Consider the following 20,924-nt stretch of genomic DNA (forward strand, 5'->3'; position numbering starts at 1 on the left):
CTGCTGGACCTCTTACAGGTCCAGTTTTCCGGTTTTGCTTCTGTAGAAAATTGGGCTGATTGTTTGAAGGCCTTCCACTCATATTTTTCTCTGGCACTCTTCATAAGAAATGATCCTTTGGGTGTCTAGAATGGATCTGGAAGGTTTCAGCTCATTTGAAGTTCATTTGGTCAGGCGGCCGCTCCTTCTTCCTTGCTTGGCTCTGATTCTCCTAGCCGGAGTAAGAAAATATTCAAAGTTGACTTTTTAGTGCATTTTCATTCTTCTCCATCATTTCTAGGTAATTATGGACGTAACACTCATTTCTTCTTCATCTACTCCAATGTACCTAAAAATAGAAATTAAGTTAAAAATCGATTCGTTAAGGAATAACTAAGCAAAATGTGAGGAATTAACATTTAAAATATCACATTAAAATGCGCCTATCATGTACGAGTTAGCATTATTATTTATGTTAGATAAATCAGAACAATTGTGGCTGTTAACCTATTATAATTGAATATAGGGTCCTTGACTAAAAGCCCCAAAATGAGCAAAAATTATCCCACTTACCCGAGCAACATATTTTTATTCCCACTAACCCAATTTAAAGAAAAATGACTATTCTGCCCTCAATTTAATAAATGAATTACATTTTATGCCTCTCCCTCCTCTCTTCTCTCTTCCCCGATCTCTGCCTCAGATCTATCTCTCTCTTTCCCATATCTCCACCTCCGGTTTCTCTCTCTCTCTCTCTCTCTCTCTCTCTCTAATCTCTAACTCCGGCTCGGCGTCGAAATAGGATTTAGGTCGAGGAGATGAGCAGGACCGGTCCATGTCGTTGGAAGTCCGGTGGTGGACTAGTGGTTGTTGTCAAAACACGGGCAGAAGCACAACATCTCTCACCGGAAGATTTCGATTCCGGTTTCAGATGGTTTCGCCTTCAACAACCAAAGATCAAAACCAAAGTCTCTTCAGAGTCTCGCCTTCCTCGTTAAGCAACCAAATGGCGGACTTCAAGAGACCATGGTGGACGTAGCCGCCATCGAACATCTGCATTCTGAGCTTGTTATCCAGCAGCAACTTGTAGTCGCTCTCCTACACCAGATTGAGCCCCCGGATGGCGAGGACTATGTCGCGGTGGTCGTGGTCGTGGTCGATGTAGATGAGGTAGGGTGGCGTGTGGCTGCAAGTCTGCTCATAGGTGACTCGCTTGACGATGCCGTCCGGGTTGAGATGACAGTGAAAATGGGTTATGGCCTGAGTCGAGCATCTCTGCTGGTGAGATTGGTGATTGGGTGCCCAAGATGAGTTTTTTTTTTTTTTTTTTTGTGGTAAAATGTGGTAGAAGTAGGCCTCATCAAAAAGCCCGCGGATCAAGTGGGCCGATGGAGGCCCGCCGGCCCGGAGGGCTTTTAACCCGGCCCGGCCCGTCAAAAAACCCGCAAAAGCCCGCTTTGGTGGGCCGAGGGCCGGCCCGCCTAAAGCCCGCAAAAACCCGGCCCGGCCCGCCAAAGGCCCGCTAGGCCCGGCCCGTAAAAGCCCGTAAAATATTATATATATATATATATATATATTTGTAGTTATGTGTGTGTGTGTTTATAAATATATATACACACACACACATAGATATATATATTTGTGTGTGTTTATATATATATATATGTGTGTGTGTGTGTGTTTATATATATGTATATATATTTATATATGTGTGTGTGTTTATCAGTTTATATATATGTATGTGTGTGTTTATATATAATTATATATGTATATATATATTTATGTGTGTGTGTTTATATATATGACTATATGTATATATATATATTTATATATGTGTGTGTGTTTATATATATAGTATATATATAGAGATATATATATGTGTGTGTGTGTGTGTTTATACTTTATATAGAGATATATATATATATATATGTGTGTGTGTGTTTGTTTATATATAATATATATATATATATATAGATATATATATATATATGTGTGTGTGTGTGTGTGTTTATATATATGTATATATATTTATATATGTGTGTGTTTATATATATAATATAATAATATATATAGAGATATATATATATATATATATATATGTGTGTGTGTGTGTGTGTGTGTGGAAGTTCTTACACTTGTATTATTCTATATAGAATATGTGCATATATATATATATATATATTATACATATCGGTTGACCAATTAGATCGGGTTCAAAACTATGGTGAAATTGAACCAATTTTTAACCACACGCATAATTTATTGTAATAAACTCATCCAACGGTCGGTTTTTCCATTTTCTTTGAATTGATATGAGTTGCTCTTTGGAGTATATGATATATAAATATAGGTTTATAAGAGTAACTAAGTTTGACCTAGTTGATCGAATTCTAAACGATAACCAAATTAGCTGAATTTTCTACAACCACCATAAAACATTACAATCTCTCAATCGAGCGGTTGGTTTTTCTGAATTCATTTTCCATTTCATGGTTGCTTTAGAATGAACCTAAACAATTTAAATGCAATGTATATGTCATACAACTTTAGGAGTAAAATTAGTATATGCCAATGTGTTTGTAATTAAAATTAATTTTTTGTATCTTATGTCCAAGCACATCCGTAGATGGGATATATACAAACGTGATATGAAAAAATAAGCACGTTTTGAGGTTGTCACGCCATTGGTCAACCAAGAAAACATATAAGTGACTACGGTTGACCAATTAGATCGGGTTCAAAACTATGTTGAAATTGACTAAATTTTGAACCACACGCATAATTTATTGTAATAAACTCATCCAACGGTCGGTTTTTCCATTTTATTTGAATTGATATGGGTTGCTCTTTGGAGAATTGGAGAAATAAATATAGGTTTATAAGAGTAACTAAGTTTGACCTAGTTGATCGAATTCTAAACGATAACCAAATTAGCTGAATTTTCTACAACCACCATAAAACATTACAATCTCTCAATCCAGCGGTTGTTTTTTCTGAATTCATTTTCCACTTCATGGTTGCTTTAGAATGAACCTAAACAATTTAAATGCAATGTATATGTCATACAACTTTATGAGTAAAATTAGTATATGCCAATGTGTTTGTAATTAAAATTAATTTTTTGTATCTTATGTCCAAGTACATCCGTAGATGGGATATATACAAATGTGATGTGAAAAAATAAGGACGTTTCAAGGTTGTCACGTCATTGGTCAACCAAGAAAACATATAAGTGACTACGGTTGACCAATTAGATCGAGTTCAAAACAATGTTGAAATTGACTAAGTTTTTAACCACACGCATAATTTATTGTAATAAACTCATCCAACGGTCGGTTTTTCCATTTTATTTGAATTGATATGGGTTGCTCTTTGGAGAATTGGAGTGTGTGATATTATGTAAAATACAAAAATTATATTTATGTTTTTAGAAATAAGAAAGATATATAAATTACCGTTGGATTTGGAATTTTCTACCGTTGGATTTGAGCCACCTGTCTCACACTCTCACACCATCGTATTTGACCTAAAATCAAAACCCTATCGCATCACTATTCAGTTAATCAGTTTTCTCTCTCGACTCACCTGTCTCAGCCGCTGTCTCCAAATCTCCATTGCCTCCACAGCTCCACTCCAGCCCTCCATTCTCCAGCCCTCCAACAGTCCAACTCAGTCTCAGTCTCGACGGCTCGACCACGGCCTCAGTTTCGACGGCTCGACCACGGCCTCAGTCTCGACGGCTCGACCACGGCCTCTCAGTCTCGACGGCTCGACCACGGCCTCTCAGTCTCGACGGCTCGACCACGGCCTCAGTCTCAGCCATCCATTGATTCCATTATGTCTCAGTCTCGCAGATCGACCACGGCCGACCACGAACTCTGTCTGATTCTCTCAGCCTCGAATCCGCCTCAGTCTCCGATCGACCACAGCCTCGAATCCGATCGATCACGGCCTCAGTCTCCGATCGACCACGGCCTCAGTCCGGCGCATCATTCTGTCTGATTTTCTCAGCCTCGAATCCGATCGACCACGGCCTCAGTCTCCGATCGACCACAGCCTCGAATCCGATCGATCACGGCCTCAGTCCGGCCCTTCATTCTGCGTGATTCTCTCAGCCTCGAATCCGATCGACCACGGCCTCAGTCTCCGATCGACCACAGCCTCGAATCCGATCGACCACGACCTCAATCCAGCCCGTCATTCTGTCTCAGTCTCGACCAAGTCTTTTTCGATTGTAATGGAGTTTTGATCTGCCACTTATTAATTTTTGTCTAGTTGTTGTACGATTAATTATTTGCTTGTTTTGATTGTGATCTCTTACATTGCAGGACGAGTAAGAGCAAACAAAGGAAGGGCCGAAGGGACAGTAGCATCTCTGTTTAGCTTGCTCATTCAAAACTCTCAAGTAATATCTAAAGTTTATTTATTTCCAGCTAGAAATGGATGATATTAATGCTGATAACTTGACAGAAGCCGGAGGTTCATCTATTTCTGCATCTTCTAAAAAAACTAGATTCACTAGTAATGTTTGGGAATTTTTTGAAAGGGTTGAAGTTAATGATCATGGAAGTATGGTACGAAAAAATAAATGTTTGGTTTGTCAGACTTTGCTTAGAGGAGGGGGGGGGGGTGCTGGTACTAGTCATTTAAGAAGGCATTTACAAATTCATGAAAGAGGGCAGAAAAGATTAGGTCCTGATAGTTCTGGAAATATCACTAGTTTTGCTTACGATAAGAATGTTGCACGTAGAGAACTTGTTGATTATGTTATTAGAGCTGAACTGCCTTTTACTTTTGTTGAAAAACATGATTTTAAAGGAATGATTCGTCGAGGATTTTGTCCTCAATATGTAGGAATTTCAGCCTCAACATGTAAAAGAGATGTGATGAAAAAATTTACTAAGGGCAAAAATGAGCTTTTGAGTTTTTTTGAAAAGTTTAAAGGAAAAATTTGTTTGACATCTGATGTTTGGTCATCGCGTCAAAAAATGGGTTATATGTCACTTACTGCACATTTTATTGATACAAATTGGTCTTTAAATAAAAGAATAATATGCTTTAAGATGATTGAGTACCCTCACACGGGAGAGTCACTTGCAAATCATATATTTGAAGAATTATTGTGTTGGCGCATTCATGATAAAATATTTTCCATCTCTTTAGACAATGCTACGAATAATGATGTGGCTGCATTTGTTCTTCCCACTTATCTTATGCTTGAGGAAGCGCCTAAAAGATTGTTTCATGTACGTTGTTGTGCTCATATTTTGAATTTGATTGTGCAAGATGGTTTACATATTTTAGGTCCATCTATTGATAAAATAATCAATGTTGTTCGCAGCATGAATTCTTCTAATAAGAGACATGAACTGTGGGTGCGTTGTTGTAAGGATTTTGATTTGCCAAAAAAAAATATTGACAATGATGTGCCTCATAGATGGAATTCTACTTTTGAACTTTTAGAGCTAGCTATAAAGTATAAAGGGCCGTTGAATAGGTATGCTCAAAAGGTGAATGAAAATAGGTCTTGCAATTTAGATGTTCCATCGGAACAAGATTGGTCAATTGCATTTCTAGTTAATGGCTTTTTGGGGATTTTTGCATCTTCAACTAAGATATTTTCTGGTGTCTATTATCCTACATCATGTCGTGTTATTAATTGCTTGATAGATATCCATGCAGCATTTGTGGCATATTCTGATTTTTTTGTCTTTAAAGATGCATTGGCTGCAATGAAGGACAAATTTGATAAGTATTGGGGTACATTTCCCAAAGCTTTCTGTTTTGCTACAATTTTCGATCCTAGATTTAAGTTATTTGCTCTTGGAGAATGGCTAAAATGCATGGGTATTGATCAGCTTGATGTTGATACAAAATTGTTAGAGTTAAGAACCGAATTACAAGCTCTTTATGAAACATATAAGAAAAATATTGTGTCAAATGAAGCACCTAGGCAATCTGAAAATTTAACTTCTTCAACCTCGAGTTTATCTCCGGGTTCTATAGCATTGCCTATTGTTGGTAATTTCTCAATGCAAAGTTTGAAAAGGGCAAAGGTATCATCTTCTTATACTTCAACTACGAGTTCTAATGATTTACAAATGTATTATGATTTACCAACTATTGAAGTTGATGATGATAATCAATTTAGTGTCTTGTCTTGGTGGAAATCAAATGAATCATTATACCCTGTGGTTTCTCTCATGGCTAGAGATTTGCTAACAATTCCAGCTTCTACTGTAGCTTCGGAGTCATGTTTTAGTGCAGGAGGTAGGATTGTATCCGAGAGAAGGGCTAGCTTGAGTCCAAATACAATAGAGGCATTGATTTGCTTGAAGGATTGGAGTTTAGCAAAATCAAGGATGCAAGAGGCTCAGCGTGAAATGCAGCTAGCTGAAGAAAGGAGGCTGATTAGGGAAGGACGACCAGATTGGATGGAAAACAGTGAAGATGAAGTTGGAAGTGAAGCTGAAAATGAATCTGATAATGATTCTGAAAATGAGTTCCATGAACAGGTATATTGTTTTTGTTACTTCATTGCTTCTATTTTTTAATTTTCAGTTTAGCACTACATGTTTTCTGGTTTTTTAATTCTTTATTTAAATGGGTAGGTACCAAGATCAGTTGAATCCCATGAGTTATCAACCAATCTGCAGCCTTAAATTTTCAAGGTCAGTAAGTTGCAGTTTATGTTTGAAATAGTAATTGGATTGGATCCTTAACAATTCTTAGATGCTTTTACATACAAACTTTATATGAAGTTAGACTATAGTGGGTATTTTTATCCGCTTGAATTGGTTCATTTGAAACTTTGAGTTGCTTGCTTTTACTAAAACTTGCAGATTATATATTTGTAATAAGTGGCTCATTTAAAGAATTTTTTGCAGGGCTGTACAAATTATGCAGGGCTGCAGGCAGATTCTAGTGTTAGCCTCAATGATACCAAGTCTGAATGGAAGACAATATGCCTAATTAGATAAACTCATACAAATTGTATTAATAATTTGCTTTTGTTCTAAGTTGTAAATTGGGACACTTTATATTCTGTATTTTTATTTCAATACATTAAAACGGGCGTGGGGATGAGCCTCCTAGTTCGGCTAGGTTCCAAACCCCTTAAAACTTTAGAAGGAAATAAATAGCATCCTTAATATGACCTGTGAATCTGTGATGATCTAGATTCTAAAAGCAGGATATCTTATATCCATTTTAGACAAGACTTTATCAATTAGTTATTAGTTGAATGAGGTTGAGTAAAATTAGTTGTTGTGGACGAAGCTAAATGCCTAAATATTGCATAATAAAATGGTTTCTAAAACTCACATTATAGAAAAGCCCGGCCCGGCCCGAAAAATGGTGGGCTACCCGGCCCGGCCCGAAAAAGCCTGCGAGGCCCGCCTTATATTGATGGGCTTGGATCTTATGATTTATTAGGAAGCCCGGCCCGGCCCGGCCCTGCCCGGCCCGCCATTATTTAAAAATGTAAGTAGGCCCGGCCCGGCCCGGCCCGAGCCCGCTATGCATGGGCCGGGCCGAGCCCGGCCCGGCCCGTTGACGAGGCCTAGGTAGAAGTCTAGAAAGAAAGAAAAAAAGGTTTTATTGAGGGCCAATAGACTACTATTGGGGGGCAATAGATGTTTTAAATTGATGTAATCTTTTTTTTTTTATTTGTCTAATTTTAGGAAGATTAGTTTTATTTGTTTTATTGGAGGGTAATAGACGTCCATTGGGGGGCAATAGACGTCTATTAGGGGGCAATACATGACTGATAGTCGTCTATTGGGGGCCAATAGACGTCTATTAGGAGGCAATAGACGTCTATTGCCCCTCTATTAGGGGGGCAATAGATGTTTATTGCGGGCAAACAAATATTTTCGGTGAGATTTTCAGCAAATTCCGGTGGGCTGCAGATAGTGACAGGAATCGGCGGCATGTGACCGGAATCCGGCTGCTGGTGACCGGAATCCTGCGGCCGGTGACTGGTATCCGGCGACCATTGACCGGAATCGAGTGAAAGTTGACAGGATTCCGGCGGCTGGTGATCGGGCTCCGGCGAAGTCTCCAATGGTTTCTCTCTCTCTCTCTCTCTAAGTAACAAAGGGGTGAGGGTAAAATGGTATTAAAAAAAATTAAAAAACAAAAAAAAAAATCTTAATGGGGTATTAGGGAAGATCTCCTTAGAGTGTTTTAGGTAAGAGGGAATTAAAAAAACTTAGTGGGGTAAGTGAGAAAAAAATCTCTTAAAATGGTGTAATTGGACAAAAACCCTTGAATATAATAGTTAAAGTCGATTATAGTAATGGAATTGTAACAGTTACATAGCAATGGAATGCTGCAAAGAACAAACTTTTTCTGCTGAATTTTTTTTTTTAAAATTAACCAAAACCCCTCCCAAAGAGTTGAAAAAGAAAGCTGAGAAGAAAAAACGGAGATTACCAGCCACACAAATACACCATATAATTAAGCAAACTACAGGTGACTATGCAACAACAAGTAAAAGAAGCCAACATCTTCATGCTTCATAATTAAGCCAGTGAGCCCATGCAGCGTCATATCCAAGTACTACCAAACTTAGAATTATGAGTAAGAGATCGATACTGCACTTGAAGAGCACCTTGTCCTGTAGCGCAATTAAACCAAGACAACCCAGTAGTGCAAACTTCTTAAAATATTATTAATCCAAGCTGTTGAGGAAAACATTTGCGAAGCAGCCCGTTCCACTGTATAAAATAGAGCAACACCTCCCATAGAGAAAAATAGAGTAGCATGGTGCAGGAGTGTACACTTTGGTGGTCTCAGCAAAACATGAAACTGACTCTAAATTTATTGCCTGAAACATAGTCCCCGTCCTATAATTTTTCATTGCAAAACAATGAAACCACATAAAATTAAACTACATGAAGTTTACAATTTTATAATCAAGGCAGTGAATGAATGGCAAACCAATTAAACTAGATTGATAATTACACATAGAATCCCAAACGAAAGTCAGCAGAGAAACCAGTTTGAGCTTTTATCGATTCAAGGCCCCATCATCCAATCCAAATCCAAAGTCAACAGAGAAAGAAGACAGAAAAAGCTTTTGTAAAATCTATACCTGAATTATGAGTGCCTTTGTCCTTAAAACCAAAGGGTGCAGCAACCGTTTTCTCTCTCCCTCTTCAGAAACATCATAGGGAATCAAAATAGTTTAGAGATAGAGGGAGTGAAAGAGCGGGAGCAGAAGAGCTTAGTTCCAGGTGGGTCTTATATGAGACGATCAGATCCATTTCAATCTCCAACCCGTATGACCTTAAATAGATCCATGCCTTCTTGTTTTAATCATAGCCGTAGAGGATCATTTAAGCAGATCCAATGGCTACTGTTGCAAATCCACATAATTTAAAAGTTACGGACGTCTGTAACTGAGAAACGTTGTGTGTGTGTATATATATATATATATTCTCATTTTTAATCAGATTTTTACTTATATTAATTGATATTATTTTTATGATAAAAAATTATTTTTTTGGATGTTTTTTTTTAAAGATAATCGAAAATATCTTTATTTTCGATAAAGGAAAAATAAATGAGAGATATATATGAGGAAGTAAAAGGAAGATGTGAAAAAGAAGGTTGAGGTGATATGTATTTATAGTGTAAAATAAAATAAAAAACAACAACGGCTAGATGACGTTAGCAACATGCATATGTCACAGTAGCACCCAATGGTGGGCCTCCCTTTTCTGATCCATTTGGCCCTAAGGGCTAAAAGACTAACTTTGGGCTAAATTTACCCCTCTCTACTCACCTTTAGCCCTAAGTTTTGGCCCTTTGGCCCTAAGTTTGGTGGGTTAGAGATCATTTGGGCTAAAAAATAGTCTTTTAGCATTTTATGTTGGTGGGTTGGAGAAGGCCTAACCTGCACAAACAATAAAGAGAGAAACCATCGGCTTGTGAGAGGACTGATGTGGTACCTACTAATGGTCATCCGACGGTCAAGTCAGTAATGATCAAGAAGTATAATTATAAAGAGAAGAGTCGAAAATAATTAGTTTACCATAGTGGTGGAGTGAACTCTAGGATTTGCCTAGAATAGTGATAGAGTTAATCTCCTCAGCTCACATCGATGACCATCTTTTGTTAAGTAGAGTATTGGCCCAATAGGCCCAAGTTAGTTATCAGCTATAGGATCCAATTGATGTGGTCCCTGTGCACATGCCAATCCTCTTTTGTATGAGACTAGATGCAGACTATATATGCTGTACCCCATTCTCCAAGTTGGTCAATGAAAATGATGTTGAAAACTTAAATTTCCTTTTTTTTCCAGTTTATCATTTCAGTTTGACTCTATCATCTGGTATCAGAGCATGGCTCCTTCACGAACCGTGCAAACTTCCGCTCCCTCCATCACCCCTATGTCCTCTGCATTTGTCCCACCCCTACCCCCTTCTCCGACAACCTCGGAGACACCCTCTGCCTCCTATCAAACAGGAGATAATACAGACCTGCACCGGGAAGAGTTTCACCATTCTCTTGAGCTACTTGAAGAAGAACTTCACCAATCTATTGATGCAATCAATCACAATCACGCTGCCTTCCAGAGCCACATGACTGCTCAATGGCAGCCCTCCAAAGTACTCTAGTTCAAGCTCTCACAAACCAACACCAACTTGTTCACTCTTCCCCACCCTTATCCACTCAACCACAAACATTTTCACTTCTTCCCCCTCTCCAAACACCATACACCATCCCCCAGATTACATTCGGGTCCATCTAATCCCCAGGACCACACACCCCTTTCACCGCCCAACCCGGCTCTTCCCCACATACACCATCGCCATATTCATCAGATCCACCCTTTTCCATCATTACATCCTTCCCATAACCACACCTTTCCTCCGGCATCTACGTTATCCAACTATCACTCTCACTTCCCGAGTTCTCTACCTCATTCCCACTTACCACCATTATACCTAGATATACCAACCCATATCACCATGACTACCATCACTTTAGCCCACCCAAGATGGACTTACCACGATTTATAGGAGATGATGTTGTTGGCTGGCACACCATGGCAGAGAGATTCCTGTGCACAAAGCGTGTTCCGCCCTCCGAACACATCTCCACCGTGACCTCCTTCTTCAGACCCGATGCCTGCATGTGGATGAACTCCTTCAAGCAACAATTTCTGGCAGCCACTGGGGATCACTTTGCTTCTGCGTTCTTGGAGCATTAGGGTGCCGAAAATTCCTTCAACTTCAAGAGATTGCTCTCCCACCTACAGCAAACCTCTTCGGTGGACGACTTCATTATGGCCTTCACTAAGCTTGCCACTAGAGCCAAAGGCTGGAAAGATTCCAAGTTGTTGCCCATTTTTCTCAACGAGGTGAAACCAGAAATACGCCACGATGTGATAGCTTTAGAGCCTCGCTCTCTGTTTGCGGCACAATGCCTAGCATGGGGTTTCGAAATCAAATTGGCCGATCTATAGGCCTTTTGACCACCTCTTACCTCACCATGGTCTTCCTTCCAAAAACCCAATTACCATTTCAGCCCTTCCTCCACGGGGCAATCTTCCACCACAAACAGCCAAAACACTCTGCAACCTTACCAGTCCCCAACCTCCAACCTGTACCCTAACGTCCCAAAACCCAAACAAGAAGGTCCCTTTTGCAAGTGGTCTCTTAGCGAACAGAGAGAGCGCAGAGCCAAAGGTTTATGCTTCAATTGTGATGAAGCATACTTTGATACACATGTCTGCAAGAAACCAGTGCTAGAGATCCTTGAGGCCCCACCCCAAGCTGATGACACAACTATTATATCAGACCTACCCATAGCGGATACGACAACAAAAGAAGACGAGCCCCTGCCTCTCCACACTATCACCAACACAAAAATTGGAGAGATGATGTGCTTGACCGAATCAATCAATCAACATCCAATCGGCGTATTCATAGATTGTGGCTCCACAATGAATTTCTTGCATCCCGCCATCGCCAACAAATTAGGCCTCAACATTACCCCCACTGAGAGCCTGAAATTTACCTGGCGGCCGGCGAAATCCTTTCCTCTTTAGGCGAAGCGGTTGATGTTACGGTCCATATCCAAGGCTATGAATTCACCAACTCCTTTCTCTGGTTACCTGTACTTGGCTGTGATCTTCTTATGGGAGCGCAATGGCTTGAAACATTGGGATTTATCGGCTGGCACTTCCTTAACAAAGTCATGGTCTTTACTGCAAATGATGGCACCTGTCATATTCTCCACAAGTTGACAACACAACCCAAGCCTATGGATCATTACATACTCATGTCGTTGATACCCCATAATCAGTTGGAATCAGACTATACCTTACCATGCCCAAACATTTCACAATCGGTGGCCCACTCCCCTGTAATCCAGTCACTCCTTGGCCAGTACAATGAATTGTTCTCTCGACTAGTGGGCCTTCCACCAAAGCGGGCCATAGACCATCAGATTCCTCTCCTGGCCAATGTAGGCCCAATAAATGTACAACCATATCGATACGCTCACTCTAAAAAAACGGAGTTAGAAACTCAAGTGCAAGAAATGCTTTTCCAATGGGTTAATCCGCCCTAGCCAAAGCCCATTCTCCTCCCCGGTGTTATTGGTTCCCAAAAAGGAGGGAACTTAGAGATTTTGTGTAGATTATCAGTAACTATCAAGGATCGTTTCCCTATTCCGGTGGTTGACGAATTGCTTGATGCGTTACATGGGGCACGCTACTTCTCCAAATTGGACTTGAGGTTCGGCTACCATCAAATTCACATGCACGAAGACAATATTTACAAGACCGCCTTCCTCACTCATGATGGCCATTTTGAATTTGTGGTAATGCCTTTCGCACTCTCTAATGCTCCCTCTACATTTCAAGCCCTTATGAATCATGTGTTTAAGCCATTCTTGCGCAAATTTGTGTTGGTGTTTTTTGATGATATCTTAATCTATAGTCCAGATTTAGATTCACACATTAAACACCTTGAAGAAGTTTTTCAACTTTTACTAAGTAACCAATTGAGGCTGAAAATTTCCAAGTGCTCTTTCGGTCAGCCCAAGGTCAGTTACTTGGGCCACATTGTCTCAAGTGAAGGAGTTTCGGTGGACCCCGAAAAGATACAATGTTTGAGGGAATGACGCAAACCGCAAACAGTTAAGGGCCTCCGCGGGTTTTTGGGCCTTGCTGGATATTATAGGAGATTTGTTTCTCAATTTGGGCTTATTGCACAGCCACTTACAACAATGCTCAAAGTCAATAATTTCTCCTGGACACCTGAGGCAGAAGATGCATTCCACCACCTTAAAATGGCCGTCACCTACCCCCCAGTCCTTGACTTTCCAGATTTCTCCAAACCCTTCACCATTAAGACATATGCTAGTGGCCTTGGCATCAGTGAGGTATTATCCCAGGACAAGCACCCTATCGCATTCCTCAGCAAGACCTTGTCACCGAGAAATCAAGCACTATCATTATATGAGAAAGAGATGTTGGCTATACTCTATGCGGTTGACAAATGGTGCCCTTACCTGTTAGGCAACCAATTTACCATCTTGACTGATCATCAAACATTGAAACATTTGTTGACCCAGCGAATTTCAACTCCATCACAACACAAATGGTTGTCTAAGCTACTCGGCTATGACTACAAGATAAAGTACAGAGCTGGTCATCTTAACACAGTCCCGGATGCCTTATAGCGTCAATATGAGTTGTGTGCGTTGCAATCTATCTCGACCCCGGTCTTCGATTGCGTGTCCCAAATTCAACAAGCTTGCTCAAGGGATCTGGAAGCTCAATCCATTCTCTCGGCCCTATAACATAACACAACCACCAGAAAAGGGTTTCAATCCACCAAAACAGATTGCTTTACAAAAACAAGCTTTTTGTACCTCAGACATCCAAATGGAGAGCCAAGATTTTGCATGAATTTCACTCCATCCTTACCGTTGGACATTTCGGCTACTTAGGGACCTTTATTCAATTGTCCCACAACTTCGCTTGGCCCGGCATGAGACGTGACATCAAAGCTTTCATCACAGCTTACGACCAATGCTAGCGCCAATCATACAAAACCATCAACCCACCTAGCCTTCTTCAGCCCTTACCCTTCCCCAAAGAAGTGTGGTTTGGTGTATCGATGGACTTCATCGACGGACTACCACTTTCAAACTGATCCAATGCCATACGGGTGGTAGTTGATCGACTTTCAAAGTACAGCCACTTCATTGCTGTAACCCACCCTTACACGACTGCTCAAATCGCAGAAACCTTCATAAGGGGAATCTTCATATTACATGGGATGCCTCAATCAATTGTATCTGATCGCGACCCCATCTTCCTTAGCCACTTCTGGGAGAATTTCTACAAACTTCATGGAACCAAACTCTACAGAAGCTCGGCTTACCACCCCCAATCTAATGGCCAAACCTAGGTGGTCAACCGCTCACTCGAGCACTACCTCTTATGCTTCGTGGCGGAGAAACCTTCCTCTTGGAGTACCCTTCTTCATTGGGCAGAGTGGTGGTACAACGCCACCCACCACCCTGCAATCAAGATGACGCCTTTTCAGGCGCTCTATGGCACTCATCCGCCATCGATCAGTCGCTACATCCCTGGGTCTACGGCGGTGTAGGCCTTGGACATGGCTATCCGGAATTGGGACGATCTACTTCAATTACTCAAGCACAACATGTCCTTGGCCCAAAATCGCATGAAGCAGCAATCCGACAAACATTGGACTGAACGAGAATTCTCGATCGGCGACTAGGTGTTTCAAAAATTACGCCCTTACCGGCAGCGCTCCATCAGCAAGCGTTCCTCCCATAAACTCTCTCCTTGGTTTTATGGCCCTTTCCATATAATTGAATGGATTGACAAGGTTGCCTACTGCTTGGAACTTCCACCGAAGTCGAGGATCCACCTGATCTTTCACGTTTGTCTCTTGAAACTCCGCATCGGAGATACGGAACCCATCTCTCAAGCACTCCCTCAATTTGATAAGAACGGTGAAGTAATCTGGAGTCCAGCCAAAGTATTGGACATGACAGTGATTCAAAGCAAAAAGAAGAAAATTACCTAGTGGCTAGTTCAGTGGACGGGTTTACCCAAGGAAGAGTCTACCTGGGAAGATGCTCAATCTCTCTTGACTCTTTTTCTAGACTTTGGCAGCTGAGGACAACTTGCCACTCAAGGGGGGGGATACTTGATAGAGTTAATCTCTTCAGCTCACGTCGATGACCATCTTTTGTTAAGTAGAGTATTAGCCCAATAGCCCCAAGTTAGTTATCAGCTGTGAAATCTGATTGATGTGGTCCGTGTGCACATGTCAATCCTCTTTTATATGAGACTAGATGCAGACTATATATGATGTACCCCATCCTCCAAGTTGGTCAACAAAAATGATGTTGAAAACTTAAATTTCCTTTTTTTTCCAGATTATCATTTTAGTTTGGCTCTATCAAATAGCTTGATTTAGCCTAATTCAGCTCCCATCAAATTACCTATAGGCAAAACATAAGAATGCTTTATATAGAGGACCTTATGATTTATGAAACCCTAATGGCTTAGCACCCTTGGAGAGCTAGCCGGATTCTCCAATTGTTAGTCGTGAGAGTATGTCGTACGACATCCTCAATGTAGATGCATCACCACACGCTCGAACCTATAAGAGGGCTTTTTTGTCCATTCTAGATGGACTCCTAGTAAGGCATATCTACTTCCCATGGTCATTGGGCTAATGCGTGGCGCAGACTGGACTTATGTTTGGCCGGCCGGAGGTTAGGGCCCATGCCCCAAGGGTATTATTGGGATCTCGTCGCCGGCCTCATATAGGTAAGTGAAATACATGGCTCCAAACCTAGGCTGATGAACACGTTTTGGGAGCCCAATGTGTAGGTTATGAAGACCCTGATGCTAGACGAAGTCTATCACATGGAGACTGCCTCTAGACAAAGTCATTTTGTTGTACATAGCTTATATGTCTTCTAGGTCTATTTGGACTGTATCCTTTGACGGATCCTAACCGTTAGTGGGCAGGTCATGAGGATTGGGCTTAGCTTCAGTGCAGTTTAGTGATTCTCTCTTGTCTTAATGATACCATATGAGATGCTGAAATTCATGCCTCTACAGTGACCTCAACAGCGGCGATTATGAAGACAGATTTGGGTGGTCTCGGTATGCAACTAGTGGCAAAGCTGCAGAGGTGCTAAGGGAAGGTGTTTACGGTGGTTCTAATTGAACGGATGCTGGGTTGTTCCCTGGACTTTCGATTGAGCTTGGTTTAAATTGGGCTATAGAGTTGGACCTATTTTCAGATTCAAGCTTGTTGTGTAAGCGTATGAGGGCTGTTGCATCTTCTTTTGTTTTTTAGTTAGATTGTTGTTCAGTTTTGTGTTCTGTTTTGAATAAAGTCCAATCTATGTTGCTTGTGTTGTTGACTCATTACAACTTTACAAGACACCGTTGATCGAGTGATGACGTTTTTCACCCACATCTATCACGACTATTCACTACTTAGGAGGTGGAGTTGACTCAAGCCTATGTCAGACTTTCATGGTTTCACAGGCGCTACTCGGTTGGTATGTCGATGTCTTCTTACCAATGGTGTTGGCACTTTGTTGGATTAGGAGTCTCCTTGGTCTATGTGACCATTGTTCAAGTCTCATGGTGTATCAGAGATTTAATAGCTCCATTAGCGTCCCTTTGGACTCAGAAAGTTTTGTTCAGGCCGGTTGGTTTGACGTTTGTTATGAGTGTGCTGTTAGTGGATCATGTTTGTATTATTCATATATATCACTTGTAACGACTTTCATATTAATGAAATTATATAACTACAAAAAAAAAAGTTAATAGAAGGATAGGAAACTGTCACTGATTTTCAATATTTAGTTATTTACCCTATTTGAAGCCACTTTCCTTTTGGTTGAGCAAACTGCAAACCTTGCTTTCAGCAGGGGATGACAAAATATCAACAGATACAAAATTCAATAATGCTTAATTAGCACCTTCATGTACTTACATATCAAGATTCAAGACTCTGTTCTTGCATAATCAATGACAGGCAAGACAAAATTGTTGCAACATTATTTCTCATTATGAATTTAAAAAGAAACAAAAAGAAGAGAGGAATTAATTATGAAGGCGCGCAAGGCAGCAAGAAACGTAGAGTTAGGGGAAAACTAAAAACATGCACGGATCGATCACATCGACAGAGACAGAAAGAACAGAATGACAACTTAATTGCGAGGCGCTAGCTAGTTCGACAGACCGATCATAAATGGGGAGATGATCACTTCCAGTTGTTGGCGACAATATCAGCCAAGTCAACAACCCTTTGTGAGTAACCCCATTCGTTATCGTACCAAGCAATGACCTTGACCATGTCATCTCCCATCACCATAGTCAATGAGGAGTCAACTGTTGACGATACATCTGTGCACCTGAAATCGACAGAAACAAGGGGCTCATCGCAAACAGAAAGGATACCTGCCAGCTCCTTATCAGCACTCTCTCTGAAAGCAGCATTAACCTCCTCTGCAAAGGTCTTCTTAGTGACCTGGACAACAAGGTCGACGACGGAGACATTGGGGGTGGGCACACGCAGGGCAATGCCATTTAGCTTTCCTTTGAGAGATGGAAGGACTAGAGCAACGGCCTTTGCTGCACCAGTTGAAGTGGGAACTATGTTGAGAGCAGCAGCTCGTGCACGCCTGAGGTCACGGTGGCTAGCATCAAGTAGCCTCTGGTCACCAGTGTAGGAGTGTGTGGTAGTCATGGTGCCCTTGATGATGCCAAACTTCTGGTCAAGAACCTTGACGAAGGGGGCAAGGCAGTTGGTGGTGCAAGAAGCATTGCTAATGATGGTATCATCATGACTATAGAGTTCAGCATTGACCCCGACCACATAGGTAGGGATGTCGCCTTTTCCGGGGGCAGTGATGAGCACCTTCTTGGCCCCTGCCTCTATGTGTTTCCCGGCACCCTCCCTATCAACAAACACTCCAGTGCCTTCAATCACCAGGTCGATCCCCATGTCCCTGCGCGCGGTAGCATTCATTGAATTAATCAATATCATTGTATTATTCTTAATATTATATGATATATAGCACGGATATCTAGCATTGTGAAGTCTCTGCATGCAGTGGTAACTTACTTCCAAGGTAGGTTGAGGGGATTGCGGCTTGACACAACCTTGATGACCTTGCCGTCAACAGAGATGCCATCATCGCCAACTGGCTTGACGTCAGCGTCGAAGATCCCGAGGGTAGAGTCGTACTTGAGGAGGTGAGACGCCTGCTTCACGCCTCCGGTGTCGTTGATGGCAATCACATCAAGAGGTGAGTCCTTGCGCCCATGCCAGCACCTCAAGAAGTTCCTTCCAATTCTTCCAAACCCATTTATAGCCACCTTCAGCTTCGCCTCCGTTATCCCTCTTTGGTATCCCCCGTTAGTTCCCGCCTAGTTTTGATTCATTTCATTCACAATATTTTCAAGTTACAATTAACGGCATCTCGATCTGTATACATCATTATTAAACAAGCACTGAAATATGCAGTACGTATGCCTTTTAAACTTCATTGTAAGTCCAAATAGGTAGCTGTTTGATTAGTCTCGCTGGTTGTTTTTAAGATCAAATAACAAACCATCATTAATTAAGCAGTGTTTTCTCAAGTATTAATAATGACCATGGAAACGTTATCCATCTATCGCGAGTACTAGCTTTACCAGTAGTACTAGCTATTGGAATGTGAGCGAAGTTGGAACTAATTAAGCAGTACTCACAGCAGAGGTTTGGAAGGCAATGACCGAAAAGAAGTCGTCTGAGGTTCTCCTTCCGAAAGAAAGCGAAGCTGCAGATGAGTTGCGGAGACCTGAGAATTCTGCAAAGCCCTTTCCATTTGCCTGGAATCAAACACTTTTCTCGTCAATTTCTGCATCATCTAGTAATAGATTTATTGAACAGTCTAGCTAGCTTGCTATAATCATCAAGATGTGCATAACTGCATTGCACGGACGCAGGTACTGCATGCTTTAACTAATTTTGCAAAGATCGATCTCTTGTAATTGTGTGTGCGTGTCATATATACATGTGTGTGTGTGTATTGATGTATGAAACTATATATGAAGAGTGAAAGAACTAGCATATAATCTCTCAGCAAAATGAGTATGATAAAGAGGTGTTACGATATATATAAAAGATCAGAGCTACATGAACCTGAGGTGATGGTTTGGCCACGGAAAGAATAGCCGAAGCCATGCTCGGAGCAAGCTTAAAGAATGGAAGCAGTGGTAGCAAGACAGTCAGAAAATTCTCAAGGTCGTTATATATTAGTTTTAATAAGCAGCTAGTACAGCAGAGCAAAGAGTGGGAGTGACTGAAATAAAATGTAGAGAGGATCAGATTATGGATAGCCTATCATTCAACGAATGGCTGAGGTTTAAGCTTTGACACATTTGTTTGTGTCGCCCTTTCCCCTCCACTCCTATGCTCTTCTTCCATTTGCCATCAATCCGCATATCGCCCTCCCGATTCACTTCTCATTTTGAATTCAAATGGACGTTTCGACATTTGGGCTTCGATCAGCCCAATTATGCGCCAACTTGTGTTTTATTTTTCCTTTGGCACACCTTCTGTTTTATTTTTATTTGTAGCTTTTCTTATAGTTTAAATTACAAATAATCCATGATTCCATATGCGATCATTTGGTTTAGTGTTATAATTTATTTATTTATTTTTGAAATGGAGAATACACCCTGAATCATGGGTACGAATAATACAAAAACGACTACTCTGTTTGGACAATAATAGCGCAGAATAGTTTATGTTGGTATGCATATACCTCCCAGGCACAAGTATCGGAAGCACAAGACTCATATCGCCAATGCAGAAATAATGAAAGCTCCCAGTTGAGGGTCTCGATACCTCTAGGGGCGATATCGGGAACCCCAAACATTCCACACTGAAAGAAACAAAACCAAGTTCCCACAAATCTGCTATATTAAAGTCATATCCAACAACCCATAGAGGTAAATGTTTACTATCGCTTTCCATTATCATTATCTTATAACGATACTGACTTAGGCATCGGAGTGTTGAAGGCCGGCACACCCGGTCTTCCCTCTGGCCTTTGTTTGTTTTACAGATAAGCGAGACCGATAGCGATAGTAGTAGACCAAGACTCCCCATGATTTAGCTGTATCAGACCTTCCCCGAGACAACTGAAACATTTGGAGCTAGAAGGAGGGTGCCCTCACTCCTTGCTGGAAAAACAACACTCCTAAATGGCTACCAACACTCCCAATACCAATAGTGACGATCCGCCCTACGAGGCAGCGACCCGTGAGGTCCAACGCACGTTTGAATTCCTAAGCCCGAGTACCGAGACACGTTCGATCATGACCACAGATGCAACCACCGCACTTGAGATAGCGATGCGTGACCTCAGGGAAACACGCGCCCAGGTTGAGGCCGAGCGTGTGACAGCCAGTCGGGAGATTGAGAATATGACAAACTAGAATCGCATCCTCCGAGAGGCACTCCAGCGGCGAGTAGCGAACAATGAGGCATTAGACAGGGCCCATCAGCAGGAGACCCTGATACTGACCATAGGCAGTGTCTCGACACCCGGAACAGTCCTCACCACAGATCCAAGTAGCGGTCTCGCTGGCACATTCGTGCCACCAAGAGCAGAAACTTTTGGAAGCCCCACGGGCCCCAATCCAAGGAGCACAAGTGCGGGACCACAAGTGATTTATCTGAACTCTCCTATTTTCCCTAATCAACTCGGCACAACGCCACCACCGCAGTCCGTACCCGATATAGTGGGAGCATCAGGCACAACTGTAGCTACAACTGCCAATATACCTCCACCAGACCACAACACTCGGTTGCTACTACAGATGAGCGAAACCATCGCCTCCTAGCAGGAGTGGATTGAGAATG

General features: G+C 41.5%; 1 protein-coding gene across 1 annotated transcript; it reads right to left on the bottom strand.

Annotated features, from left to right (window-relative positions):
* Nucleotides 1–16,949: 16,949 nt before the first annotated feature.
* On the bottom strand, nucleotides 16,950–19,357 carry LOC112188936 (glyceraldehyde-3-phosphate dehydrogenase A, chloroplastic). The gene is made up of 4 exons (XM_024328179.2): nucleotides 19,197–19,357; nucleotides 18,764–18,883; nucleotides 18,135–18,439; nucleotides 16,950–18,018 (listed from the first exon to the last, which is right to left on the bottom strand). The coding sequence occupies exons 1-4, from the start codon at nucleotides 19,236–19,238 to the stop codon at nucleotides 17,271–17,273; spliced, it is 1,215 nt and encodes a 404-aa protein (XP_024183947.1). The 5' UTR covers nucleotides 19,239–19,357; the 3' UTR covers nucleotides 16,950–17,270.
* Nucleotides 19,358–20,924: the final 1,567 nt, after the last annotated feature.

Source organism: Rosa chinensis, chromosome 2 (genome assembly GCF_002994745.2).
Source record: "Rosa chinensis cultivar Old Blush chromosome 2, RchiOBHm-V2, whole genome shotgun sequence".
NCBI lineage: Eukaryota > Viridiplantae > Streptophyta > Magnoliopsida > Rosales > Rosaceae > Rosa > Rosa chinensis.